The sequence below is a fragment of the Pituophis catenifer genome, unplaced genomic scaffold (assembly GCF_029215685.1).
Source record: "Pituophis catenifer annectens isolate HBS135680 unplaced genomic scaffold, rPitCat1.0.hap2 SCAF_6, whole genome shotgun sequence".
NCBI classification, from domain to species: domain Eukaryota; kingdom Metazoa; phylum Chordata; class Lepidosauria; order Squamata; family Colubridae; genus Pituophis; species Pituophis catenifer.
The window spans coordinates 30,410,194-30,432,979 of record NW_027256886.1 but is presented as its reverse complement, the minus strand read 5'-3'; the positions used below and the strand labels follow the sequence as shown (position 1 = coordinate 30,432,979).

The 22,786-nt window shown below is 34.7% G+C and overlaps 1 protein-coding gene across 1 annotated transcript in view; it reads right to left on the bottom strand.

Annotated features, from left to right (window-relative positions):
- Positions 1-2,243: 2,243 nt before the first annotated feature.
- CUL3 (cullin 3) overlaps positions 2,244-22,786 on the bottom strand; it is a 55,233-nt gene continuing 34,690 nt past the window's right edge. The window contains exons 8-16 of the mRNA XM_070945260.1: positions 20,879-21,055; positions 19,171-19,341; positions 17,963-18,070; positions 9,305-9,429; positions 8,717-8,813; positions 5,991-6,125; positions 4,574-4,760; positions 3,650-3,795; positions 2,244-2,737 (exon numbers count right to left, since the gene is read on the bottom strand). Of these exons, the coding sequence (XP_070801361.1) occupies positions 2,606-2,737; positions 3,650-3,795; positions 4,574-4,760; positions 5,991-6,125; positions 8,717-8,813; positions 9,305-9,429; positions 17,963-18,070; positions 19,171-19,341; positions 20,879-21,055 (1,278 nt within the window). The 3' untranslated portion in view covers positions 2,244-2,605. The remainder of the gene's footprint in view (positions 2,738-3,649; positions 3,796-4,573; positions 4,761-5,990; positions 6,126-8,716; positions 8,814-9,304; positions 9,430-17,962; positions 18,071-19,170; positions 19,342-20,878; positions 21,056-22,786) is intronic.

The following is a 22,786-nucleotide window of genomic DNA, read 5'->3' as shown; positions in this document are numbered from 1 at the left end:
GATTTAGTCAAGATCAATGGTGTTCTCAATGTAAGAAATACAGGCAGATACTTATCCATCATGCCATACCATCAGGGAAGTATGTGATTGCCCCAAATGTATTCTGCAGGGCAATGGACCCAAACATATAGTCAATGTCATTAAGATCTTCAGAGTAAAGACGAACAAGAAGTCCTGGAAGTGATGGTTTGACCGCCAGATCCCTGATCTCAACATCATTGAGTCTGTTGGGATTACATTGAGAGACATAAGGATATGAGGCAGCCTACAAAGATCTATGGTTAATTCTCCAAAAATTTTTAACAACCTTGAAAGAACCTTGCCAAATTCCTAAAAAATCTATGTGCAAGTGTACCTAGAACAATTGATGCTGTTTTGAAGGCAAAGAGTGGTCACACCAAATATTGATTTGATTTGGATTTCTCTTCTGTTCATTTACTTTCCATTTTGTTAATTGATAAAACATACTATTAACACTTCTACTTCCGAAAGCATTCTTAATTTATAGCATTTTTGTACAACTCCCTAAAACTTTTGCACAGTACTGTAGATAACAGTCCATAGATCTTTTTAGAGTTTACATCTTTACTTAATTATCATTCTCTGTATATGAACCAAGGGGTAAGTGTTATATAAAGTTCTGTTGTTCCTCATGTGATGATGAGAATCAGTATTGGCCACCACTTTGAGGTCAGCTGTAAGTCTCCTTGTTCAGTGCCATCATAACTTCAAACGGTCACTGAACGAATGGTCATTAACCAAGGATTGCCTACACATATAATTTGTAAAAAATAATATTCTGAATAAAAACAATCACACAATATCAAAAAACAATTAAGTACACATTAACTGGTCTAATTAACATTAGCAACCCCAATTGCAAGAATATTGCCTATATTTCTGTTACAGTTTTTCATATTGCAGACAATAACTCAAAATCATCTCCATAGCAGGAAAAAAAAAGGAAAAACAGAAATCTTGCACATAGTCAGGGGAAAACATCCATTACTAATAGCAACCCTGCAATGCAGAACCAGGCTTACCTAAGCCTAGCAGGCTGTAAATATTCAGTACTGAAAAAAAAGTATCTGTTATACAAATGTACAAATAAAGAACAGCAATAACACATGAAAAGCTCAGTGAGAACTTCAACTTTACAGGTTGAAATAGAATTCAACTAGTTCTCTTTCCTGTACATGCTATACATTTATTTTTTTTAAAAAGTTACTCTGTTACATCTGAATACTATTTATGAACTTAAGCTAAAATTAAATTGCTCAGCAGCACTTCACAATTTGCGCACAAAAAGGTAGAATCTTTGTGAACTCATTGCTGTAGAACTCGGTTATACAGTATAGGAGCTACATAAAATTTCATTTGGTATCAGATTACACAGTAAAATGATATTGCAATTTTTTAAAAATCAATTCTTAAAAGCTTTAGTAGTAGTCAAAACTTCATCCTTACCCACCTTGAGAAGGAGAAAGTACTTGTTGCAAGAACTGGAGATTTAATAAGATCAAAGTAACAATATTTATTGCATTTTAAGATTGCATTTTAAAACAGTAAATTAATAGTGCACAGTGGCTTCATTTGTACCTCCTGAAAAGTGAGAAATTAAAAAAGTGTAAAATCCCCTTCTACCTCATGAATAGAGCATAGGTTAATGTGCTTCTCCAAGGGGCAGTGTTTGGTTTAATCAATTGCCATCCCTGTGCTGTAATACATTTGAATTAGTGCTCTGTGTACACTAAATCCATTTATTTTAAATTTGTTTTGTCTACATTGAGTGAAATAAAAACATCGCTCTGTACAATCCACTATGAGCAGTGAATACAACAGCAAAAAGTATGATACAGTTTATACAGACTAATGTTTTCCCATTTCTCCTATAAAGGAATCAGAACAAACCTAATTAGTATGCAACTTCATTTGAAAGATCTCAAATGACAAAAGGGAAGGCCAAATATTACAGCCCATAATTGTGCCGGAAAAAAGGTTCTTCCTCATATTAACTGGAATATGAATGAGTGTAGGTGGAAAGAAAAACTAAGCCAAAATCACCGGGCTTTTATAAATTTACCAAATAGTAAATTAAACACAGTTCTTTAAAGAAATATCCAAAACAGAGCAGTATTTTTGAAATTCAATCTTACCATCGTGTTTTTCTTGTAACCCAACGTATACAATGCACAAAGTGCTAAGCAACACTACAGAAAACACATTTACATCAACACTGAAGATTCGGGGAAATGAAATTTCAACAATTTTATTTTTTTTAATGAGCTGTATTTTCTAAATTTGTTTTTATTTTTTTTTCCTGTTTTCATACAGTATTGAAAACAAAAACGCGGCACATTCACATTTTCCCGAGGAAACTGTAAGGATGATCTCTACAGGGATAAATGCTGGGAAGCTTGAAGCTCAATCATTTTGATGTTGAAAAACTTTCTGAAGGAGTAAAGGCTTGATCTGACTGGTCTAGAACATGTATTGTAATTTAATAGAAGATATGGTCGTCTTAATATTTAATGATTTTTAAAAGAACTTCTCAGTTCATGCGAAGAATATAGTCCAAGAATAAATCATAGTTGTGGGACACGTTTTATGCTACGTAAGTGTATACTTTGCGGTCCTCAGGTGTTCGTGCCAAATATTCTCGCTCAATAAGTCCTTCAATACGCTTTTTAATAACAACTGGACTTGGGAGGAATCGTGCCTTCAGTTGTTGAGTTACCTGGAACAGAAGGAAAAGTATTTTAATATTATTTATATTAGCAAGTAAGCAAGCCTAGATATGACTTTGTGTGAAAAACAAAACATGTAGGATGCTTTTTCAATTATTGATGCTTTCACAAATTTCATAAACTGAACAACTAATTCTGTTTTTTTGGGGTCCTACGATAAACATCACTGACTATAAGTAAATATATGACAGCTGGAGCTAGGACTGTCTCTTAAGTGTAAGCACTGGGTGTAAGCACTGGGTTTAGAAGGTAATCTGAGATGGACATGCTAATATTTGGGTACCAGGGCAGTAAATTAAAGTCAAAAACCTTCCAAACTGTGATGGCCAACAATCTTACCACACTAAATGGCCAAAAAAAAAAAAAAATGCATGACTGCATCCATACAGTGAAGTATTGAGATATATGTACTTTTTTCCTCTCCATGTCAGCTGTAACTCTCTTTAAGAAAAGCAAGCCTGCTTACATTTATACATGCTATATTACATCAAGATTAGACCGACTATAATACACCATATGGAAGCTAGTTTTTCCACAGCCAACTCAAGGGACTAGTTTTGAGGCTGAAGTGGCCTGGGTCTAAATTATTTATTTCCAAAAAAAAAAAAGGGTCAGTGTGTTAAGTTTTTTAAAACAAGGATCACTAGCTTTGGTGATACAAACTACTTTTATGGTTATTAAGATTTTAAACTGGGGCTAGAACTAGAGTATCACCCAATCCTACAGAGGTCCTTCCTCAGGGATATGTGCTTAACTCCATTTGTGAGTATTTTTAAAGAACTGTTTTAACTCACTTTAATTGGGAGAGTTTTCATGAATCTTTTAACTGTGAAATTTTAATTTAAAATTGTTTAGAAACTTAAATACTTTAATTTCAATGTTTCAGTGATTAATTAAATTACCTCTGCTACTAGCACATTATGTTGCATCTTCTTTCTAGATTTCATTATCCGGACTATAGCAGCCTCTATCTCATGCTTTCTGTCATCATCTACTTTCTGTCTTGTTTCTTTTCTTTCGGGATCTGACTCTCCTTGTTTGGCAGCAACTGAAAGAATAGAATAGATCCGCACAATTAAAATAAAAGTAGCATTTTTAAAAATAGTAATCATCGACAATTTGAAAATAAGTCAAGTCAAAGTGATCCAGTAGTGTAATAATGAAACCTGTTTGATTTTCATTCCTTAAACAAGGTGAGGTTCTTATGCTCTTCCCAGATAAAATTTCCAGCATGTTTAATTGATTATGCACCCAAAAAATGTTGGAAATTGTCTTTTGGCAATATCTGGAAGGCAAGAGTACTTTGTTCTTCTTTTAAAAGAGGACTGATGCTTTTCATGAAGAAATACTTTAATGAGAGACATTTTGTTAAGTTTCCTGGGGCAATATATTAACAAACAAAAATAGACAAAAGGATGAGCCTTGGAAGAAACCCTCACCCAGAAAAAGAAGAATTTGAAAGAATGATTAGACAGAGAATTATCTGATATAGAAACACAGAAATCTAACTAATAAATAACAAAGTGAATCAAGCAGGACTGGATCCAGAAATACGAGAATGAAAACCTTTAGATTTGGCAATTTCAGTGGAATGTCTAAGAGAGACTATCAATTCTAGAAAGGAGAATGGTGTTAGAATGGAAAATAAACTAAGAATCCCCCCCCCCCACTTCCTGGGTTTTTTTGTTTTTTTTTGGTCAGGACAGTGAAATATTTGAAATCATTGGAGAAGCAGCCAGAAAAGAGGAGCTGTGATGAAGAGTGTGAGAGAGAGCAAACAAGAATCAATAAACAGTGAAATTGAAGCTAAGTGAAAGTGAACATACCTGTTTGAATCTTGACTCTGTGCAGTTTGGATGTGAATTGATCATTCACTGTAAATATATGTCCATTTTCTATTTCTTTTGATTTTGGCTCTTTTGTAAGAACCCGTTGTGTAGGTTTTCCACATGCGAGGGACTGCAGCGCTCGTACAAGCTCTCTTTCAGGAATATCTGTCTCTTGTTGTATCTCCTATATCAAATTGAATAAAGATTTTGTACACAGAAAGGCAAATTTTTAAAAAACAGCCCTTGGGGGACTATAGTTCAATCTCCTGATCAAACGGAGGTCAGAAAATAGAATCTGTGTTGTGATGTCATCAAAAGAGCATTAAGGAAACTTCAGTCTATGTTTAGCATTTTTAAGGGTCTTAGAACTGGGAATGACAGAGAAGCTGCAAGTAGCTGGGGTGAAGAGTGAAAATTGAAATGGTTTTCTCTTCAGAGGTTTAAGATTCCCATTCCCACTGTTATTGAAAAAATTGGTCACTTAGTGGTTGAATTTATGTGGTATGTACTTAAGATATGGGGTGACCAATTAAAATTGGGAAGTTGTATACATTCTGTACATGGGCATGGTATATTTTTAACACAGATAATAACAACAGTAATTCTTCCTCACTCTTTTGCCTTTTATCACTTCAGAAAATAGGCCACTAAAAATAACCCGCTATATCCATTGCTTCTCAAAATAAAGATGTTTTAAACAAAAATATGAAAGTGCATTCAAAAACACAATTCTGAATTTCAAGTTCCAAATTCAGAGAAAGTTCTTTTCGCTTGCCTAGTAATTAGCATTATTTTTAGCAAGATTTTTCACAAAATACTTTAAATATCAAACTAAAACAATATTAAATATTTATACAACAAAATCAACCTTGATTTAAAATATAATTTTTTTAAAAAAGTTTTAAATTGACAATCCATTAAATATTCACTTTTAAGATAGCTTTGTTCTTAATTTCACACTGAATTTCAATGCCATATATGGTGACATTTAAATGCAATAATCTAACTGTTATACCCATGTAACCTGCATTTTACAGCTCATTACACGGCAAAAAAAGTGAACATTACAGAAAAAATACACAGCACGAAAATGGTAATAGTATCACTAAATACTCTAAAAATAATGGGAGGGAAGAATTTCAGCATATCAATTTCATTTACAATGGTGTAATATAATTTCAAGATTATATTAAACAAAAAATGTAAAGCATAACTAACAGGCATTATCAGATTTAATTAAGTGAAAATGGTTAGTAAGATTAATTAGTATTCTAGATATTAACATCGTTTATCACATATAGGAATTTTCTATGCAATTTCTCAAAGATATGAACAATCCCATTTTCCCATGATTTGTAAAAATAAAAGCATATTCAAGAGATAGAGGAAAGTGTACAGCTAACAAAGTTCATACCTCAAAAGTATATTTTTCTCTGTTATTAAAAAGCATGAGTATTGTCATCTGGAAAGTAGAGACTTGCAATATGTGCTTCCTTGTATTAGAGCCAGTTACTTGGGCACCTCCTACACCAACCTCTGAACCATCTTCCTGTTTTAATTATAAAAAAATCAAAAGTCATTCTAGGAATATTTTCATTTACTTAGTGATTAAGTATTTAAGTACTTACTAAAAAGCTTAAGTTGTTACATACTTTTCATTTAAAGGTATTTATCTTTGTTTTCTTGTCACAGGACTTAAATTATTTTGCATTTAATGGTTGGCCTATTTTTTTAACAAGCTATTGGAAAATCAAAGTTACCAGTGTATCTTTTTAAAAACCTTTCAAACTGTAGCTGAAAGCATGAAATGCAAAAGTATCTATATATTAAGCCAAACCATAGTTCGTTGACAAAGAATGTAATCTGTAGAACAAGCATAGCAAAAAACTTATTTCTTTTTTGTCTTAGCTAATGATGTCTTGCATGTCTCTGGATGGTTTTGAGAAAAGAGCAGAAACCAACCACAAAGCAGCCACAAGCAAACCATATGTACATCACAGTGCTGCTATCAGTTAAGTTCTCAACAGATCATACTGTCATGTTATGGAAGGAAGGAATTAAGAGACATCCCTTTAATTGCAATAAGGATCAGATAGGTATTGATACCTCAAGATCTGAACAACTTTATGATCCTGAGACCCCAGTTTTATACATTTTCAAACAAAGGATTCTGTGAATTCAGCAGTTTTATCATTGCAGACATTCGTTACATCAAATGACATTTTTCTAATTACTAAGTTTGTTACATTATCTTTGCCAAACAGTCATAATTCTTCTTGTAAATCACCGAAGCATAGATTCAAATTATCTCTTGTTAATATTTCATGTGGTCATCCTTGGTCTCTTTAACCTTCAAACTGTATATCACCAAATGTCTCTATCTCTGACAACTGAGGGGCCCCTCTTATAGAATGTTTCTACTTCAAAGGAATTTGTCTGCCTTTGTACTATTTCTACTGGATAAATTTGCTTTTCTCAAACAAGCACATTTTCTTTCTTACAATACTATGAATAAAGAGGGCCCTTCAGTGATCATCTAGCTGGACCCGCATTACCTACATTAGTCAAGCTGTACCTTGTTACTCTGAAGCAAACTAGAAATATACAATTTACAGCTGTGACCTCTACAATGCTATTTGTGGACCTAGAATGTTGTAAAATCACACTATGAAAATTATAAAGTTGTGGGTGCTCTTTAAGAAGAGATTGGACAACAATTTGTCTGAAATGGTATAAGGTTTCCTGCTTGAGCAGAGGGTTGGACTAGAAGATCTCCAATGTCCCTTCCAATTCTGTTATTCTATGGCCAATGATAAAAAATATTTTAAAATAAAGTCAAACAAGATGGGCATGTCAAGCCGGGAAGAAATAACGTATCTGAGACTATGAAACCACCATATAACCTAATGGCCATAGGCACCCAAAACAAGCAAACAACCAAATGTGCAATCCCTGGCCGCCAACAGATTATCTTGTGCCAAGAAACAAAACATAACATAGCTTATCATAATGGCTGCATTAAAAAGTTATAAACAGAATAATTCCATGTGGCACCTTCCAGGTATGCTATATTAGAACTTCCAGCATATCTTTGAAAATAGCTGGCAACTGCAACACAATACATCTGGACACATTTAGCTTTGGGAAGGCTGCTATCCCCATAAAGACACTATGAAGGAGAACAGTGCAGGTAGTCCTTGCTTAATAACCACAAGTGTGGCCAGCAACTTCATCACTAAGCACTGTTGTTGTTAAGCAAGGTATCACAGGACCATAATGAACCTACCATATGACTTCCCACTTGATTGTTAAGCAAATCACCATGTGTAGTTAAGTGAGACATCATATGATCACAACTTGTGATTTCACTAACTCTGCTTGTTGGAAGCTAGCTGTGAAGTTCACAAATTGTGATCATGTGGCCTCAGGGATGCTGTGGCACTTATAAGCGTGTGGACCAGTTGTTAAGTTATTTTTTTCAGTGCCATTGTAACTTTAAACAGTTGCTAAATGGGGCAGCTGTTAATTGAGGACTACATCTACTATAGAGAGAAATTTGAAGTTTCTGTGGTTCTGATTTTCTGAGAATTTTTGGCAGAAAAACTAGATGCCTCTGTTATATTTGTAAGTTCATCTGTCCATTCACAAGACTACTTCATATAGTAAATCTCCCAAAATATAACTTTGTGTAGCATAAGATTAACAATGGCAGTTAGTGGCACAAATTAAAGGCCTAATGTCTTTATAAGTTTTGCATTTTTTCCAATTTAAGTGTGTTTCGCTGTACTTCTATATCTTTTTATAATTTTGATTTAAACAGAATACATTAAAAAGCCTTTCTATTTATGCATATTTTGTATACAAGATTCCCCAATATACATTTTAAAAATGTATTTAAAATATATTTCTTTAATATATGCATTTTTATTACTTTAATGAATATGTTCATGTTTATGTCAATTATTTCATAATAATGCACATTTGTAAGGTATTTTGCTTAAAGCACATGTGAAATTTGGAAAGTGGCTATTCTGAAAAATAAATTAATGCCAAATTAAACCTTTTTTGGAAAGTACAAATATAGTAAATTGTCATTAAAAGATGACTCAGACCACATTATTTATAAGCAAAGGCACTTACTTTTTTTACAGGGCCATAGAAGGTCGCATTAAGATCTGCAGAACCCATGTGATGTTGGAGTGTTAGCTGCCGTCCACTATGTTTGGCTAAATAAAATCTACAAAATTAAAAGAAATAAATTGACAGTTGCCCAACTGTATTGTGAATTTCCAACAAAAAGTTTTTGAAGCCCACATAAAAATTTTATTAACAATATTTAATTTATTACAAAACATCAGCTATTTTGAAAAATGCATTCAAAAACTATAGTTCAAATTTTATGTTATCTTAAACATTACATACTATTTATAATCTTAGAATTGTGAACCAACCAGAGTCCACATATGTAAAATGAGTAGGTACACAAATCTAATAAATAAATAAGAACTTATTAAAACAACTGCATGCAATCCAAAGAATGTTTCTAAGCCTTCAATGTCTACATTTTTTTTCAAAACAATCTTGCAATAGTAAAATACTATTTTTGAAATACATAGAATAATGCAGAATAATTTAGCACATAAACGCTCACAAAAATCTGGGCGTTAACTATGTTTTAAAATGAATTCCAAGCAAAAAAAAAAATAATAAATCTTAAGAATTTCTTACCTCCTAAATATTTCAAAAGCATGCCTGGGGGCTGGGGGAATGTTGCACTTTGGTGTGGCCGACTGAGTGGGCCAGTAACCCGTTGTGAGAACCCGCACTGTCAGATCAACACCACCTAGTGAGACCTGTAAAAATAAAGGCAAACAATGCATTTTATTCTATTGAAAAATCAATTTCATCAGATCCAAACATTGGGACTATAATTGTAAATGAAAGTTTAAATCTAAAATCCCTTTGAAACTTTCAGAACTGATAGCCGTTCTTAACAGTTTCCCATATAGGTAGTCCTTGATTTATTATCATAATTAAGCCCAGAATTTTAGTTGTAATTCATTCAGGTTGTAAATTGAATCATCATGTGATTGAATTTAATTTTACCACAGTTGTTAAGTTAGTCACAACAGGATTGTTTTGCTGGAAAATGACAAAAAAGTTGCAATCTGTGATCAAATGATGCTGCAACCAATTGTAAATATGAGCCAGTTGCCAAGTGCCTGAAATGTGATCATGTTGACGGTGGGGGTGGTACATCAGTCATAACTTTGAGGACAGGTTGTAAGTAACTTTTTTCAACTTTTTTCTGTCATAACTTCGACTGTCATTAAGCGACTGATCATAAATTGAGGACTACCTGTATATTTTTCTTACCTTTCCATGCAATTTTGCTCCAGAGTTTACCTCAGTATTAACTACTAACCATTAGCTAAATTTCATCTGTTCATAATGCTGAGAATATAGCTATATGAATATATGAAAGCTAGCCTTTCCAAATTCACAAATAGCATATCCACCTTAATAGCTGATAAAAACAATAGAGGAGATTGAATATAACAATGTGCAAAATATTCTGCATGTGATCTATTTTGTGAAGGAACAACTGGTTTTGAGTAGTCCATTTTCAAAGTGAAACATGTACATATTGGGTATTTTGTCCACATATGAAGCAAAATAGAGCTGTTCTGTCCCATAAGTAGTTTGGGGCAGAAGGAATAGGGAGAAATGCAAGAAGGTAGGTAGCTGATGGAAAGGAAGGAAAGTGCACGGTAACTGTGAACATAGATGGGTCAATGGCAAATGACACACATGAATAACAGCTGAAAAGAGAAAGGGAGCAATAAACAAGTAGTCCTTAACTTAAGACCGCAATGGAGACCAAAATTTCTGCTGCTAAATATTTGTTAAGTGAGGTTTGCCCCATTTACGACCTTTCTAGCCACAATTGTTAAGTGAATCACTGCAGTTGTTAAGTTAGTAACATGGTTGTTAAGTGAATCTGGCTTCCCCATTGACTTTGCTGGTCACAAGGTCACAAAAGGAAGATCACATGACCCTGGGACACTGCAACTGTCATGTATGAGTCAGCTACCAAGCATCTGAATTTTGAACATGTGATCATGGGGACACTGCAATGGTCATAAGTGTGGAAAACGATCATAAGTCACTTTTTCCAAAGCTGATGTAACTTTGCAGTCTCTAAATGAACTGTTGTAATTTAAGGACTACCTGTACATTAACCTTGTCCTCTTTATGTTGCTAGATTTTGTTTCATCCCAAATCCAGAACAAGATGAGAAAGTCCTCATATCTCAGTTAAGTAACTTTCAAGTTATTGTAATCTATAAGAAATTTTGTTATATTTTTAAAATGTATGAATTACAAAAAGCTTTCAATGCAACATAGTACTGCCCTAACTACTATCAGATCTTAAATTATTCAATTAGTTTTCATTACAAAAATCAAAATCTGCCATCTGCTGGTGAAGCAATTCAGTTCGATTTTTAAATATATCTAAACCAGATTTCACGTGTAAGGATAGAGTGAGCAATTATATGCAAATTAATGAATACTAATTATGTGTCTGTCCCTGTCCCTAAAACCCTCAGAACCACAGCAAGCATTTCTTTTGTAGACTCCAGTATGCAAGAAGTGATTTTTAGAATGAAGCACCTAACAGAAGTTGATTTCTCTTGCTAGAATTATGTACTGCTTTCAGTTGTATAATTACAGGATTACGGGACTCTTTCGTATCTTGTATTTTAGTTATTTTGACTTTACAAGATAGCAAGAGCAAGCCTTGGGACCATTGATACATAATGATACTATGGATACTATGGAAATACAGCCTTCAGTCTCACAATTTCGTTTCTGGAAAATCTTATTTATCAGTCGATCCAATTCTAATTTAATATTATTCAGCTTTTGAATTGATTATTCTAGCTTCATAGCACCAACTTGGCCTTCCAGGCTGCATTTTATCCTGGTTTGCATGGACTGCCTCTTTTTCTGCTCTTGCACCTAGAAAACAACTACCTTTTCCCCCAACTGCCATAGCTAGTTGCCCTTACACAATCTTGGGCCCCCTGTCTGACAGGAACAGTTTTGTTACACTCATCTTTTGCTTGACACTCTGCTTTAAGGGCTACAGCAGCAGCGCTCGATTCCCCCCCCCAAATGTTTGCAAAACGGCAAACCTTGTCCACCCAAAACATTCCATAGCCTCTCCGGGATCTTTACTATTTTGATCTAGTTTTGTCTCACCCAATTTTCTCTCTACCTGATTAACTGAACATTCAACATTGCTAGAAATGAGGAAGATTCTTTGCTTTATGCTTTGAGATGATTTTATTAACTTTCATTTTCAACCCTTTTATTAATTTTATTTATTTATTTAATTGGACTTATATGCCGCCATATCTCCACAGGACTCAGGGCGGCTAACAACAATAAACAAACAAGCAGACCATTAAAAACAAAGCCCATGATAAAATTGACAAAAAATCCAATAAAACCCAATTAAGTTCAATTAAAAACCCCATCAGTTCAGGCCGCCTAGATGAAATAGCCACGTTTTCAGACCACGGCAGAAGGTCGGGGGCCACCCAGAGCTCCAGAGGGAGTTGATTCCAAAGGGTGGGTGCACCTACAGAGAAAGCTCTCTCCCTGGGGTTGCCAGCCGACACTGTCTGGCCGACGGCACCCTGAGTAGGCCCTCCCTGTGAGAGTGCACTGGGCGATGGGAAACTGTTGCTGGCTGCAGATGGTCCGCCAAGTATCCCGGCCTAAGCCCTATAGGGCTTTATCAGTACCTTGAATCTCACCCGGAGGGCAACCAGCAACCAATGCAAGCCGCGCAGGAGAGGTGTAACATGGGACTGTCGGGACACTCCCATCACTATCCGCGCGGCCACATTCTGTACCAGCTGAAGCCTTCGAGTGGTCTTCAAGGGCAGCCCCATGTAGAGAGCATTGCAGTAGTCAATACGGGAGGTGACGAGCGCATAAGTGACCGTGCGTAGGGCATCTCGGACCAAAAAAGGGCGCAACTGGTGCACCAGACGAACCTGAGCAAATGCACCCCTGGTCACGGTCATAACATGATCTTCCAAATTTAACCGTGAATCCAGGAGAACGCCCAGGTTACGCGCCCTATCTACAGGGGGTAACACTTCACCCCCTATAACCAGAGATGGAATATCTTGTTCGAGCCGAGATGCTGGTACCCACAGCCACTCGGTCTTGGCAGGGTTGAGTCGAAGCCTGTTTCTCCCCATCCAGGTCCGTACCGCTTCCAGGCACTGGGACATCACGTCGAGGGCATCACTGGGCTGGTTCGGGGTGGATATGAAAAGCTGGGTATCATCAGCATACTGATGATACCTCACCCCAAAACCACAGATGACCTCCCCCAACGGCTTCATATAGATGTTGAACAGAAGAGGAGAGAGCACTGAAACCTGGGGCACCCCACAAGTGAGGGGCCTCGGGGCCGACCTCTGCCCCCCCGCCAACACTGCCTGTGAACGCCCCGAGAGGTAGGAGGAGACCTTTTAAATGCTAACTTCATGCACTTTTCCTGGCTGGCCTCATAAAATCATCTACCATTCTGAACAATTATATGATACTGCTGGCTCTACATTTAATCCTAGACATTGCTATGAATTAAATATATCCAAAACAAAAATTCTGATTTTCTCCCTGTAACCATTTACAGCTGCCAAGACAGCATTTAAAATCACATTATTTTCTTTTCTTTGTCATCAAGTCATGATTTTTTTCTTTTTAATATTTCTCTCTGCCTTGATAATCAAGCAAGAGTATGATTAGTCTTCTCTGTGACCTTTTTTAAAATCAGAACTCAGAACTATTTACTACTTCTAAATGAGTATCTAGATTGGGGGGGGGGGTTTGCATACGTCTCTCCAATTCTCTAAATCAATATTTTCTGTTTTTGTTAGTATATATAGGGTGACGAAAATTTATAATTTCCAAGGATGTAGTAGTTGTATATAATTTTACCCTGAAATAATAGCCAGTTTTAAAATTTAACATATTTAGCTGATATGCTAACATACTATACTGTGAATATAAGAATTCCAAGAGAAACGGTTTTCTTTATAGTTCATTAACTACCGTTTCCCCTTGTAAATAAAAAAACACCACACACAATATTACCTAATACTTTTTGCTTATACTAGCTTCATAATCCAAATTGATTGTAGTAGAATGCAACAACTTTCTTAGTTCAAAGAATATCATTTTAAATTTATGTTTGTGGTTGTAATATTGACCAACACATTCCTTTGTCTTGTAAAGCAAATGGCAGCGGCATTCATTTCTAAGTATTTAGAGAAAGAGTGTAAAGGAAAAATATAAGGATCTCAAATTACAAGCATTTGAAAAGAGAGAAATGAATGACATACATTGAAAAAGTCACACAGCAAATATAAGGTTACTCCAAGCTATTATTAATCACAATAATCTTAGATATATTTATTTTAAAATAAATCTGATTTTAAAAATGGGATCATCAGTATACCATGATTTAAACATGCTCGATAAATCATATGCATCAAACATATGAATCATTCATATGATAGCCCTGATATAACACTGATAATATTATCTAGTTTGGATAATGAAATGTCTGCAAGAAAAAAACTAATCTCAGATAGGAGCATGGACTCCTCATTTAAACTCTAAACTACAAATATTCTCCTCATTGATACGAATCATTCTTCCATCTGAATCTTTCTTAAGGGATTTAAGCTGTATTCCAATTATAGAGTCTCAAAGGAGAAGTGCATAGTTATTTTAAATTGGCATTTAGTATTGAACTGTATTTTTAGAGCTTATTTCAGTGATTCTCAAAGACTGTCTAAATGAATAAAGAAAATGTCCTGAAAAAAGTACCAGGTGCACGAAATGAAATACTCTCAAATCAGAGAAGAAAAAATGGAGCAATGACAATAATGTGGGAGTGGTTTAATGGTAATTGAAAAATAAGAATTTAGACAAAGAATTTTCATTCTGTTTGCCAGAATGATTTACTTTGCTGTTCTTGATAACAAAATGTCATTTTGTTATTAACTTTTTAAAGCCTATTAATAAATTGTATTTTCCTTTGTATCTTCTAAAGAAGCAGATGCATGGATATTAATTTCCTATGCAGAAAGATAAATGTAGAAATAGATCTGAGTGTTATGATAAATTTTGCACTTTTTCTCTAGATGTGCGCAACACGTTGAATATGACCATAACAAAGATTAAACTAACAGAATATTGAATCCAGTTTTATTATTTATGTATTCTTTATAAATGTTAGCTGGTTGAGAATATTGCAGGAAGGCTATGAGAAGAACATAGTATTACTTTGAAAATTAGTTCTTAGAGAACAGGTTTTTCATGAGCATGCTAGTCAAAGTGCTTAATCTTTAAAGCTCAAATACATATTTGAAGAAATATGTCCGAAGGATTCAGACATATAACTGTCTGAATCTAACCAGAAGCTGGGATTTTCACCCAAATCCTTTTTCAAGTTATCATTCCTGTGGAAATTAGGTAAGCATCACAACAGAGGAAAGATACTTAGTTCTGTTATCCTCCAATTTTAGAATTTAATTCTCAAGGGGAACTTCTTAGTACTTTTATTATTTTTAAAGAATCATATTATTCATATTTTATTTTTTAGGGCCAGAATATAGTTATTTTAGGATCAAAATGGTTAAGACATTTCTTTTCTGAGGAAAGAATTGGTGTTGTCTTCTGTGTTTTAAAAAAAATAGTTTAGGAGGCCCTGCTCAAACTGAATGTTTTCATAAATCCAACTTAATAGAATGGCATAACCTTTACAAGATATAAAATGAAACAAAATGTCTTTCTTCAATTTTGAAAACATTTATCTGAAATTGCTTACAAATACAAAATAAGACTATGTCAGGTGTTTATGACTAAATTTCAACAAAACAAGACAGAATATGCAAACAGGACATCAAGAATTATCCCAAAAACAGAACATTTAAAGGTATTTAAAGATGCTGCACTACAAATAGCAGGAATAGACCTATATAGAAATGACTTAAAGTTCACAAAAATACCTGAAGGTTTTAGAAAAGAAGACTTAGAAAGAGAAATAGAACATTGACTTTATCAGCATATACAGTATCACTACAAATTCAAGAAATTTCAGAATAATCTCATGGACAGCACACTGAAGTTCTCCCAGATATAGTGAGAGAGAAAATAAATAGATTTTGACGTCTACTTTGCAAGAAAGGACCATATAGATTGTTATTAAAATAAGAATCAGCAATTTAACAAATTAAAAGATTATATGATTAAATGGATGCAGAATCTAAACAAAAAACCTGGTAAGTAACAAGAAGAATATCTGTGGAAGACAAATATAAATTTTACCATGAATATCAGAGTACAAGATGTTTTTACCTTTGGAAACTGTTCCAATGCCCATTGCCAAATTAGTTTACTTCATTTTCTAAAAACTACTGGAAAGTAATAATTAGATCAGGGTTTTTTTATATCAATGGTGTTAAGTTCAAAAATCCTGGAATATGATTATTGTACAATGGAATAAATATTAATGTAATTGTCTTTTCTGTCACCTGTGGGCGTATGCATTAATGCAAAAAATACATCTGTACTTGAAAAATAGGTTTGATATCAAATTTAATTCAACTTGGAAATCATTCATGAACTATTATCACACCTGGAGCATTTGAAGTCTAGGCTTCTCTAAATGTTTTAGTATATGAGGATAGAACTTTCTAGAGATAGAAATTCTGGGTAATTGTTTAAATTATATAATTTCACTACTTATTTTTACGAATTATTGAATATTATTTTTAAATAGTTTTATTCTTTTATTTGCAGTAATTTAATGTTACTCTGACATTTTTATTTAGTTTTACATAGTTTTTAATTTCTATACCAGGGGTGTCAAAACTCAATTTCATTGAGAGCCACAACTGGGTTGTGTTTGACCTTGAGGGGGTGGGGTAGGGGTGGCCAGGGGGGCGTGGCCAGTTCAACATCACTTGTGTCAGGGGCGCCTGTGTGGGTCAAGCACTCTGCCAGCGAAAACGGGCTCCCCAGCTCCGTTTTTGGCTGCAACAGCCTCCTGCAACCCTCTGCCAACAAAAATGGCGCTCGCAAGGACCGCAGGCTTTGTTTTCGCGGGCAGAGGTACTGCAATTGGTCCTTTGCTGTTTCCAGGGTAGCCCCCCGGACCAGATCTAAGCACCCCGTGGGCCAGATCTGGCCAACAGGCCTTGAATTTGACACCCCTGTTCTATATTTTTCTTTTGTCTTATTTATTTTCTGGATTTTTTTGGGTGTGTGTGTGTATGTCTGGTTTGTGGTTTTAAATATCTACTTTTTTTTTAAAAAAAAGGTATATAGCAAATTTTGGCACCTTATTACAAGTAGTTGTATCACTTCCTTTTGTAGAAATAACAGCTTTCCAAAACATTACTGTTGTCAGCTTTCAGTTCTTTTTTTTACTCTTACTTTTTCAAATGAAAAGCTGAAAAAATTGTGTGGGAGTTTACATTGAAAATCTGTGGGGAAATAATAAACATACAGTCCATGTGAGAAGGCCACAGAATACTTATTCGTTGGCGAAGTTCTACAAGAGTGAGAAAAAGAATCCAAACTCCTGTACCTGCCAAATTCATTTTTTAAAATTTTGAATTTACTGCTTTCAATTATTTATAAAAATAATAAAAGCATGCAAGCAAGCAAGTTCAATAAGTCAACATCTGGATCCAGAAAAAGACTAAGTCCCAGAATTACCACATGATTGGGGGGATTATATGAAATAGATGGCCACAGCACAGAGCCTAGTTTTGAAGTGTGCCTACCTGTTCAGAAAGATAAGCATTTATGAGAACAATACCAAATATATAGAATAGTATATAGACTCCTGGAAACTGGTGCTTTGAAATGTGTCTGTCCCCCACTTAGAGTAGCCATTCTGCAAAATAGTTGTTAAGAGACACTTCTCATACAGTCAGAAGAAAATGACCTAGTATTAAATCTTGCCCAAAACAAGATACAGTTGGAACTCCAGCCGCATGCCCAAAAGAGAGACCTCTCCAGCCTATTGCAAGCTCAGGCAAAAAGAAAGGCACTAAAATAAACATTTTGATTTTGCTACATAAATGATGCACTTTTCATACCCAGTGGTTGCAGGAATTCCTTTGCAAGATTTCTTAAGATCCCCCCCCCCAATAAATGATTTGCTATACCTTAGCAGGGGCACACCTGACAAGGGCTCAGACACCCTCTTCTCAAAATTCGAAATGTGACCACCAGGTCAAAAAGTCTGTGAATGCTTGAAATAAGTCAAAAATTTGCATCTTACCCCTGTGGCCTGTAGATGTTGCCTAAATTCATCCATTGTTGTGTTTGAGATGCTCATGTCCCTGAACATTCCTTCCAATTTTGATGTGAACTGACATCCACATTCAGTCTGCAAAAGAAACAATTACTTATAGCATGATTTAAACAGAGAGAAACCTATTAGGTTATTTAGAATTTAAATACAAATATTTAAGTAAATTTAAGAAAAAAAACAAACACATTCTATTATGTGTTCCAGGCACTAATTTGGTTCCAGGCACTAATTAATCACCATTAAGTATCAACAGGCAATTACACTAATTTATACCTTGATTATCAGATATCTAATTATTTTAATAAGTTTTACTGAAAATAAGAATTTACTATTCCAATCTTTTAAAATTCAACATAGAATAGAGACTGGGAATATTCCCATTAAATCTCTCTAAATTAATGTAGTAAGTATTCACTTCGCCCTTTAAAAGCATAAATCATCCTTAAAGTATCATTGCAAGTACATATTAATTCAAACACATACTAAAAGCAGGAATGTAAAATTTTATAGTTGGGGAATGGAGTAGGAATTTTGCCTTTTAGCAAGATTATTTTTAGGAAGCATTAGCCTAAAGAATCCAAATACTTCTTCCAAGCAAAGGGGGAAAAGCATGGTCTATGGATATGGAGGTTACTTGCTGCTTGAAGAAAAAATACTTCCCTATCCACTAGGACTTCCTCAATAGTCTACAATGACAACTCTTGCAACATTTTCCATCTTTCCAGTGTAAATGCATATTCAACGTTCATAGGAAGCAAATATCTTAATTTTATCAGCTTTAGATTTTTAATGTAGTATTGATATTTGATTTATATTCTGCATTTTTACTGGAGTGCACATGGGCTTATGTAAAGACAACCCACAATAGCCTTATGAGGTAAACTGAACTGAGAGAGTGTGACTAGTACAATGCATTGAGATTTCTTGGCTGAAAATGGATTTGAACTTGGATCCTCAGTCTTAGTATAACTTCTTAGCCACTCTACCACAATGGCTTAATAATTCTTTGCTGACAAAAGCAAAATGTTTGAACTAAATATAGCTTGCTTAACATTGTATAACATTTACAATTAACTGAAACAACTAATTACACTTCACTATCCCACTGAATAGATGTTATCATAAAATTAAAGCTAAGTGGAAAAGTCACTGAGAAATTGTTATACTGCTCTTACCTTTAGCTTAGAAATCATATTTTTCTCTGAGTCATCTGAAACACTCTTGTTTGTGAGAAGCCTCCTTGCTAAGTGCTGCTTATAATATCGTTCAAATACATCTTTTTCTTGCATAAATCTAAACAAAACCATTGCCTTGTCCAATATAGTCTCCACTTCTTGTTCAGTTAGCTATAAAGATAAAAACAATAGGCAATATATTAATTATTAGAATAGTCAAAACTATAATTTTTATAGAAAATATTTCTCAAAACTAAATTATCTTGCTGTTTATTTAGGCTGGGATTGAAAAACCAGGAATAGATTATCTGATCCATTCTATTTATGAACAAACAAAAATCAAAACTTATAAATACTGTATATGACTGCAAGATTTACAAGGTTCATTTTAATAAAATAAAGTTACTTAATGTTTTAGTTTTGAATCTTTAAAAGTAACATCTTAAACAACTATTATGCCATAAGTAGTCTCGTTCTGTTTCCATGAAAGGCTTTATAGGTAAGAACCAGCAGCTTGAATTGTACCTAGAATCAAATGGTTATTAGTGCACACAATTAGAAGTGCACGTAAGTGAGAGACCAGCTGGAGCTCCTAAACAGTCACCAAGGGCAGCTTCATGGAGAGTGCATTGTATTCATCCAATTATGATGTAAGCCAGAAGTGACTGTAAGCAGGGCCTCCCAATTCAGAAGTGGATATAACTGGTGCATATGGCAAAGCTGGAGAAAAGGTCACAGCTGCCACCTGCTCTTCAAATAGGAGCCATGAAATTGTGCACTGGATCTGTTTGCAGCAGTACTACTTCATCAAAGACCAAAGATAAAAAATCTCCATACCCTCGGGAATCCACAACCACTTGTTCTTACAAGAGATGAATCTGAGCCTTTTTTCTCCAACTAAATCCCTACAGATCCCAGAACCTCATCAGCACTGGAGGGTCTGGATCTGACCTGCACAACAGAGAATCATCAGCATATTGATGATATGTAGCTCTGTGCCATGAACATAATTGTTAACTTGGAGCAGGGAGAACTAAACCCTGACACATTCTGAAAAGCAATGGTAGATCTCTTCCCCCACCCCAACTCCAAATCAATAATAATCCTGAACCAGCCCTGGAGGAAGGTGGAGAATCACCATGCCTTCCACCTATGGAAAAAGCATGACCAGTGCTGCTTTCTTAAAGTATTACAGATCTGAAAACCAATCGAAAGGGATCTAAATAATGTAATTCCTTCAAAATGTGATAGCAAAGAGAAAGATATGAAGATGGAGTAACTGAAAGGCAAATGATTTACATCAGTCTTCAAATCCTGACTCTCCCACAATTGACTAAGACCTCAAAATTGACCTCTCCATGCCTAGTTTAATATCTATATTTGGTTTTTATATGAACATTATTAATTTATTACTAATTTTCTATATACATACTTAATTTAACAAAGGAATATATCTATGGAAGCCTATATTCCCTATTTCAATATGGTTTAAGTATGTACACATGTACACAGTATTTTGCAGAGGTTTACAGTCCTAAAAGGAACTTATTATTTTTTAAAAAAATCCACATATTTAATTTTTTAAATATTTACATTAATTTGTAATATTTATCATTGCACTTTGGAAATAAATTAGCATATAGAAATACATATCTTTGTAGCTGTTTTGTCAGAAAAACTGCATAGTTGTAGTAGAAAGTATACTTACTCCCTTGACTCCTTTTTTTAGCTTATCATCAATAAATAATGAGAGATACTCTGGAGATCTAGAGTTGAGGTTAAGGAAATATTCAAAATCACCCGCAATTGTTTGTTTGAAGAGCCTGTCATTATTAAAAGATTCTTGAAGGAAGCGGTCAAACCTACTCTTCAAATCCAGTAAGCCCTTAGAACAACAAAGCATATTATTTTTTTAGATTTCTACTACATTCTAAATGAAAATCATAGTTACTATTATTTTAGAATTTATAGGACTGATAACTTTTATTGTTGGCAAAAATTCTTTAACTTGGATGCTGAAATTTCCCTGCCTGTTATCTTACCACATCTTTTATTCTCATAGATATGTTGCTCTTGCTGTACCATAATAAAACAAATTAAGGCTTGAAGAATATCTCTTAAGATAATTTACGGTATGTTCTTCTCAGACTCTTCTGGGGATAATGACTTGGGAGTTCATTCTCATGAATTGAATCTCCAATGCACTCTACTCCACGCCATTTTTACAATCTTTTTACAATACCTCCGAGACCGTCTCCTGCCACCAATAGCCTCCCACCGACCAGTTCGCTCCCACAGAGAGGGTCTCCTCAGGGTGCCATCGGCCAAGTTATGTCGGCTGGAGACACCCAGGGAGAGGGCCTTCTCTGTGGGAGCCCCAGCCCTGTGGAACGAACTGCCCCCGGAAATACGTAAGATCTCCAACCTCCGGGTGTTTCGCTGCGCACTGAAGACCCTGTTGTTCCGTCAGGCCGGACTATCAACGTAATAGTTTTAAATTGGGGTATTTAAATTTTTTTGGGTTTTAAATCTGAGCCAATTTATTTAATTATTTTAAATTTTAAATTGCTGTTTGTCTGTGTTTTAAAATAGGCTGTACACTGCCCTGAGTCCTTCGGGAGAAGGGCGGTATAGAAATAAAATTATTATTATTATTATTATTATTATTATTATTATTATTATTATTATTATTATTATTATTCACAATTATTCAAACTGAGTTCTTGGGAATGGGAATCCCTTCACTCCAATAAAACCATTATTAATTTATCATGTACAGGTAAATTATGTGACTAATATTTGCAGAAAATAATGCAAGATCTTGTTTAGAAGATCCTGCATTGTTTGGCATGTTTCTGAAGATGGAACAATTGTCTCCAAAAAGACTAGGAAAGCAGTTACATCCCACATACTTCTAACTACTCCTGGACAGAGATTTACTGTGGACCAAGTACTGTATAATAAATGCAGTATCCTCATTTACCATCAGTTTAGACAATCTAGTCAATTATGTTCTTCAGAGTGAGACTTTCACAAGCTAGTTTAGAGAAAGGTTTCAGAGGAAGGAAAATGGAAGACGGAATGATCTATGAAGGAAATGTCTCGCTATACTGTTTACTTTACTGAAAGTGAAAATATTTTTATTTTTCTTTGTCTCAAAGGTGCTTTTCCAAAAATTGGACTTCATTTTTTTTTCTTTGAAAACATTTCACTTCTCATGCAAGAAGCTTCTTCAGTTTTAACTGACTGGTGGAGAATGGAAGCATTTATATTCTTTGCAGACATCTGGTTGATAGCACTCTGAGGGTACTCTAGATAATTTTGACATCTATGTCAAAATTGAATAGCCCTCCCTCAACAGAGCAAGAGGGATACAACACCAGCTATCTCCTGTTTACAACACAGTCCTTTCAGCAGTCCCCAGATATTCCACATCCATTTACACTCTGATTCAGGTGACTCAGAGGATACAGAGAAACCCCAAGTGGCCCCCATGATTCTCAGAGATAACAAGCAGATGGTTGCAAAGAATATAAACCTTCCATTCCCCACCAGTCAGTTAGAACTGAAGAAATTTCTAGGATGAGAAACAAAATGTTTTTTTTAAAAAAAGAGA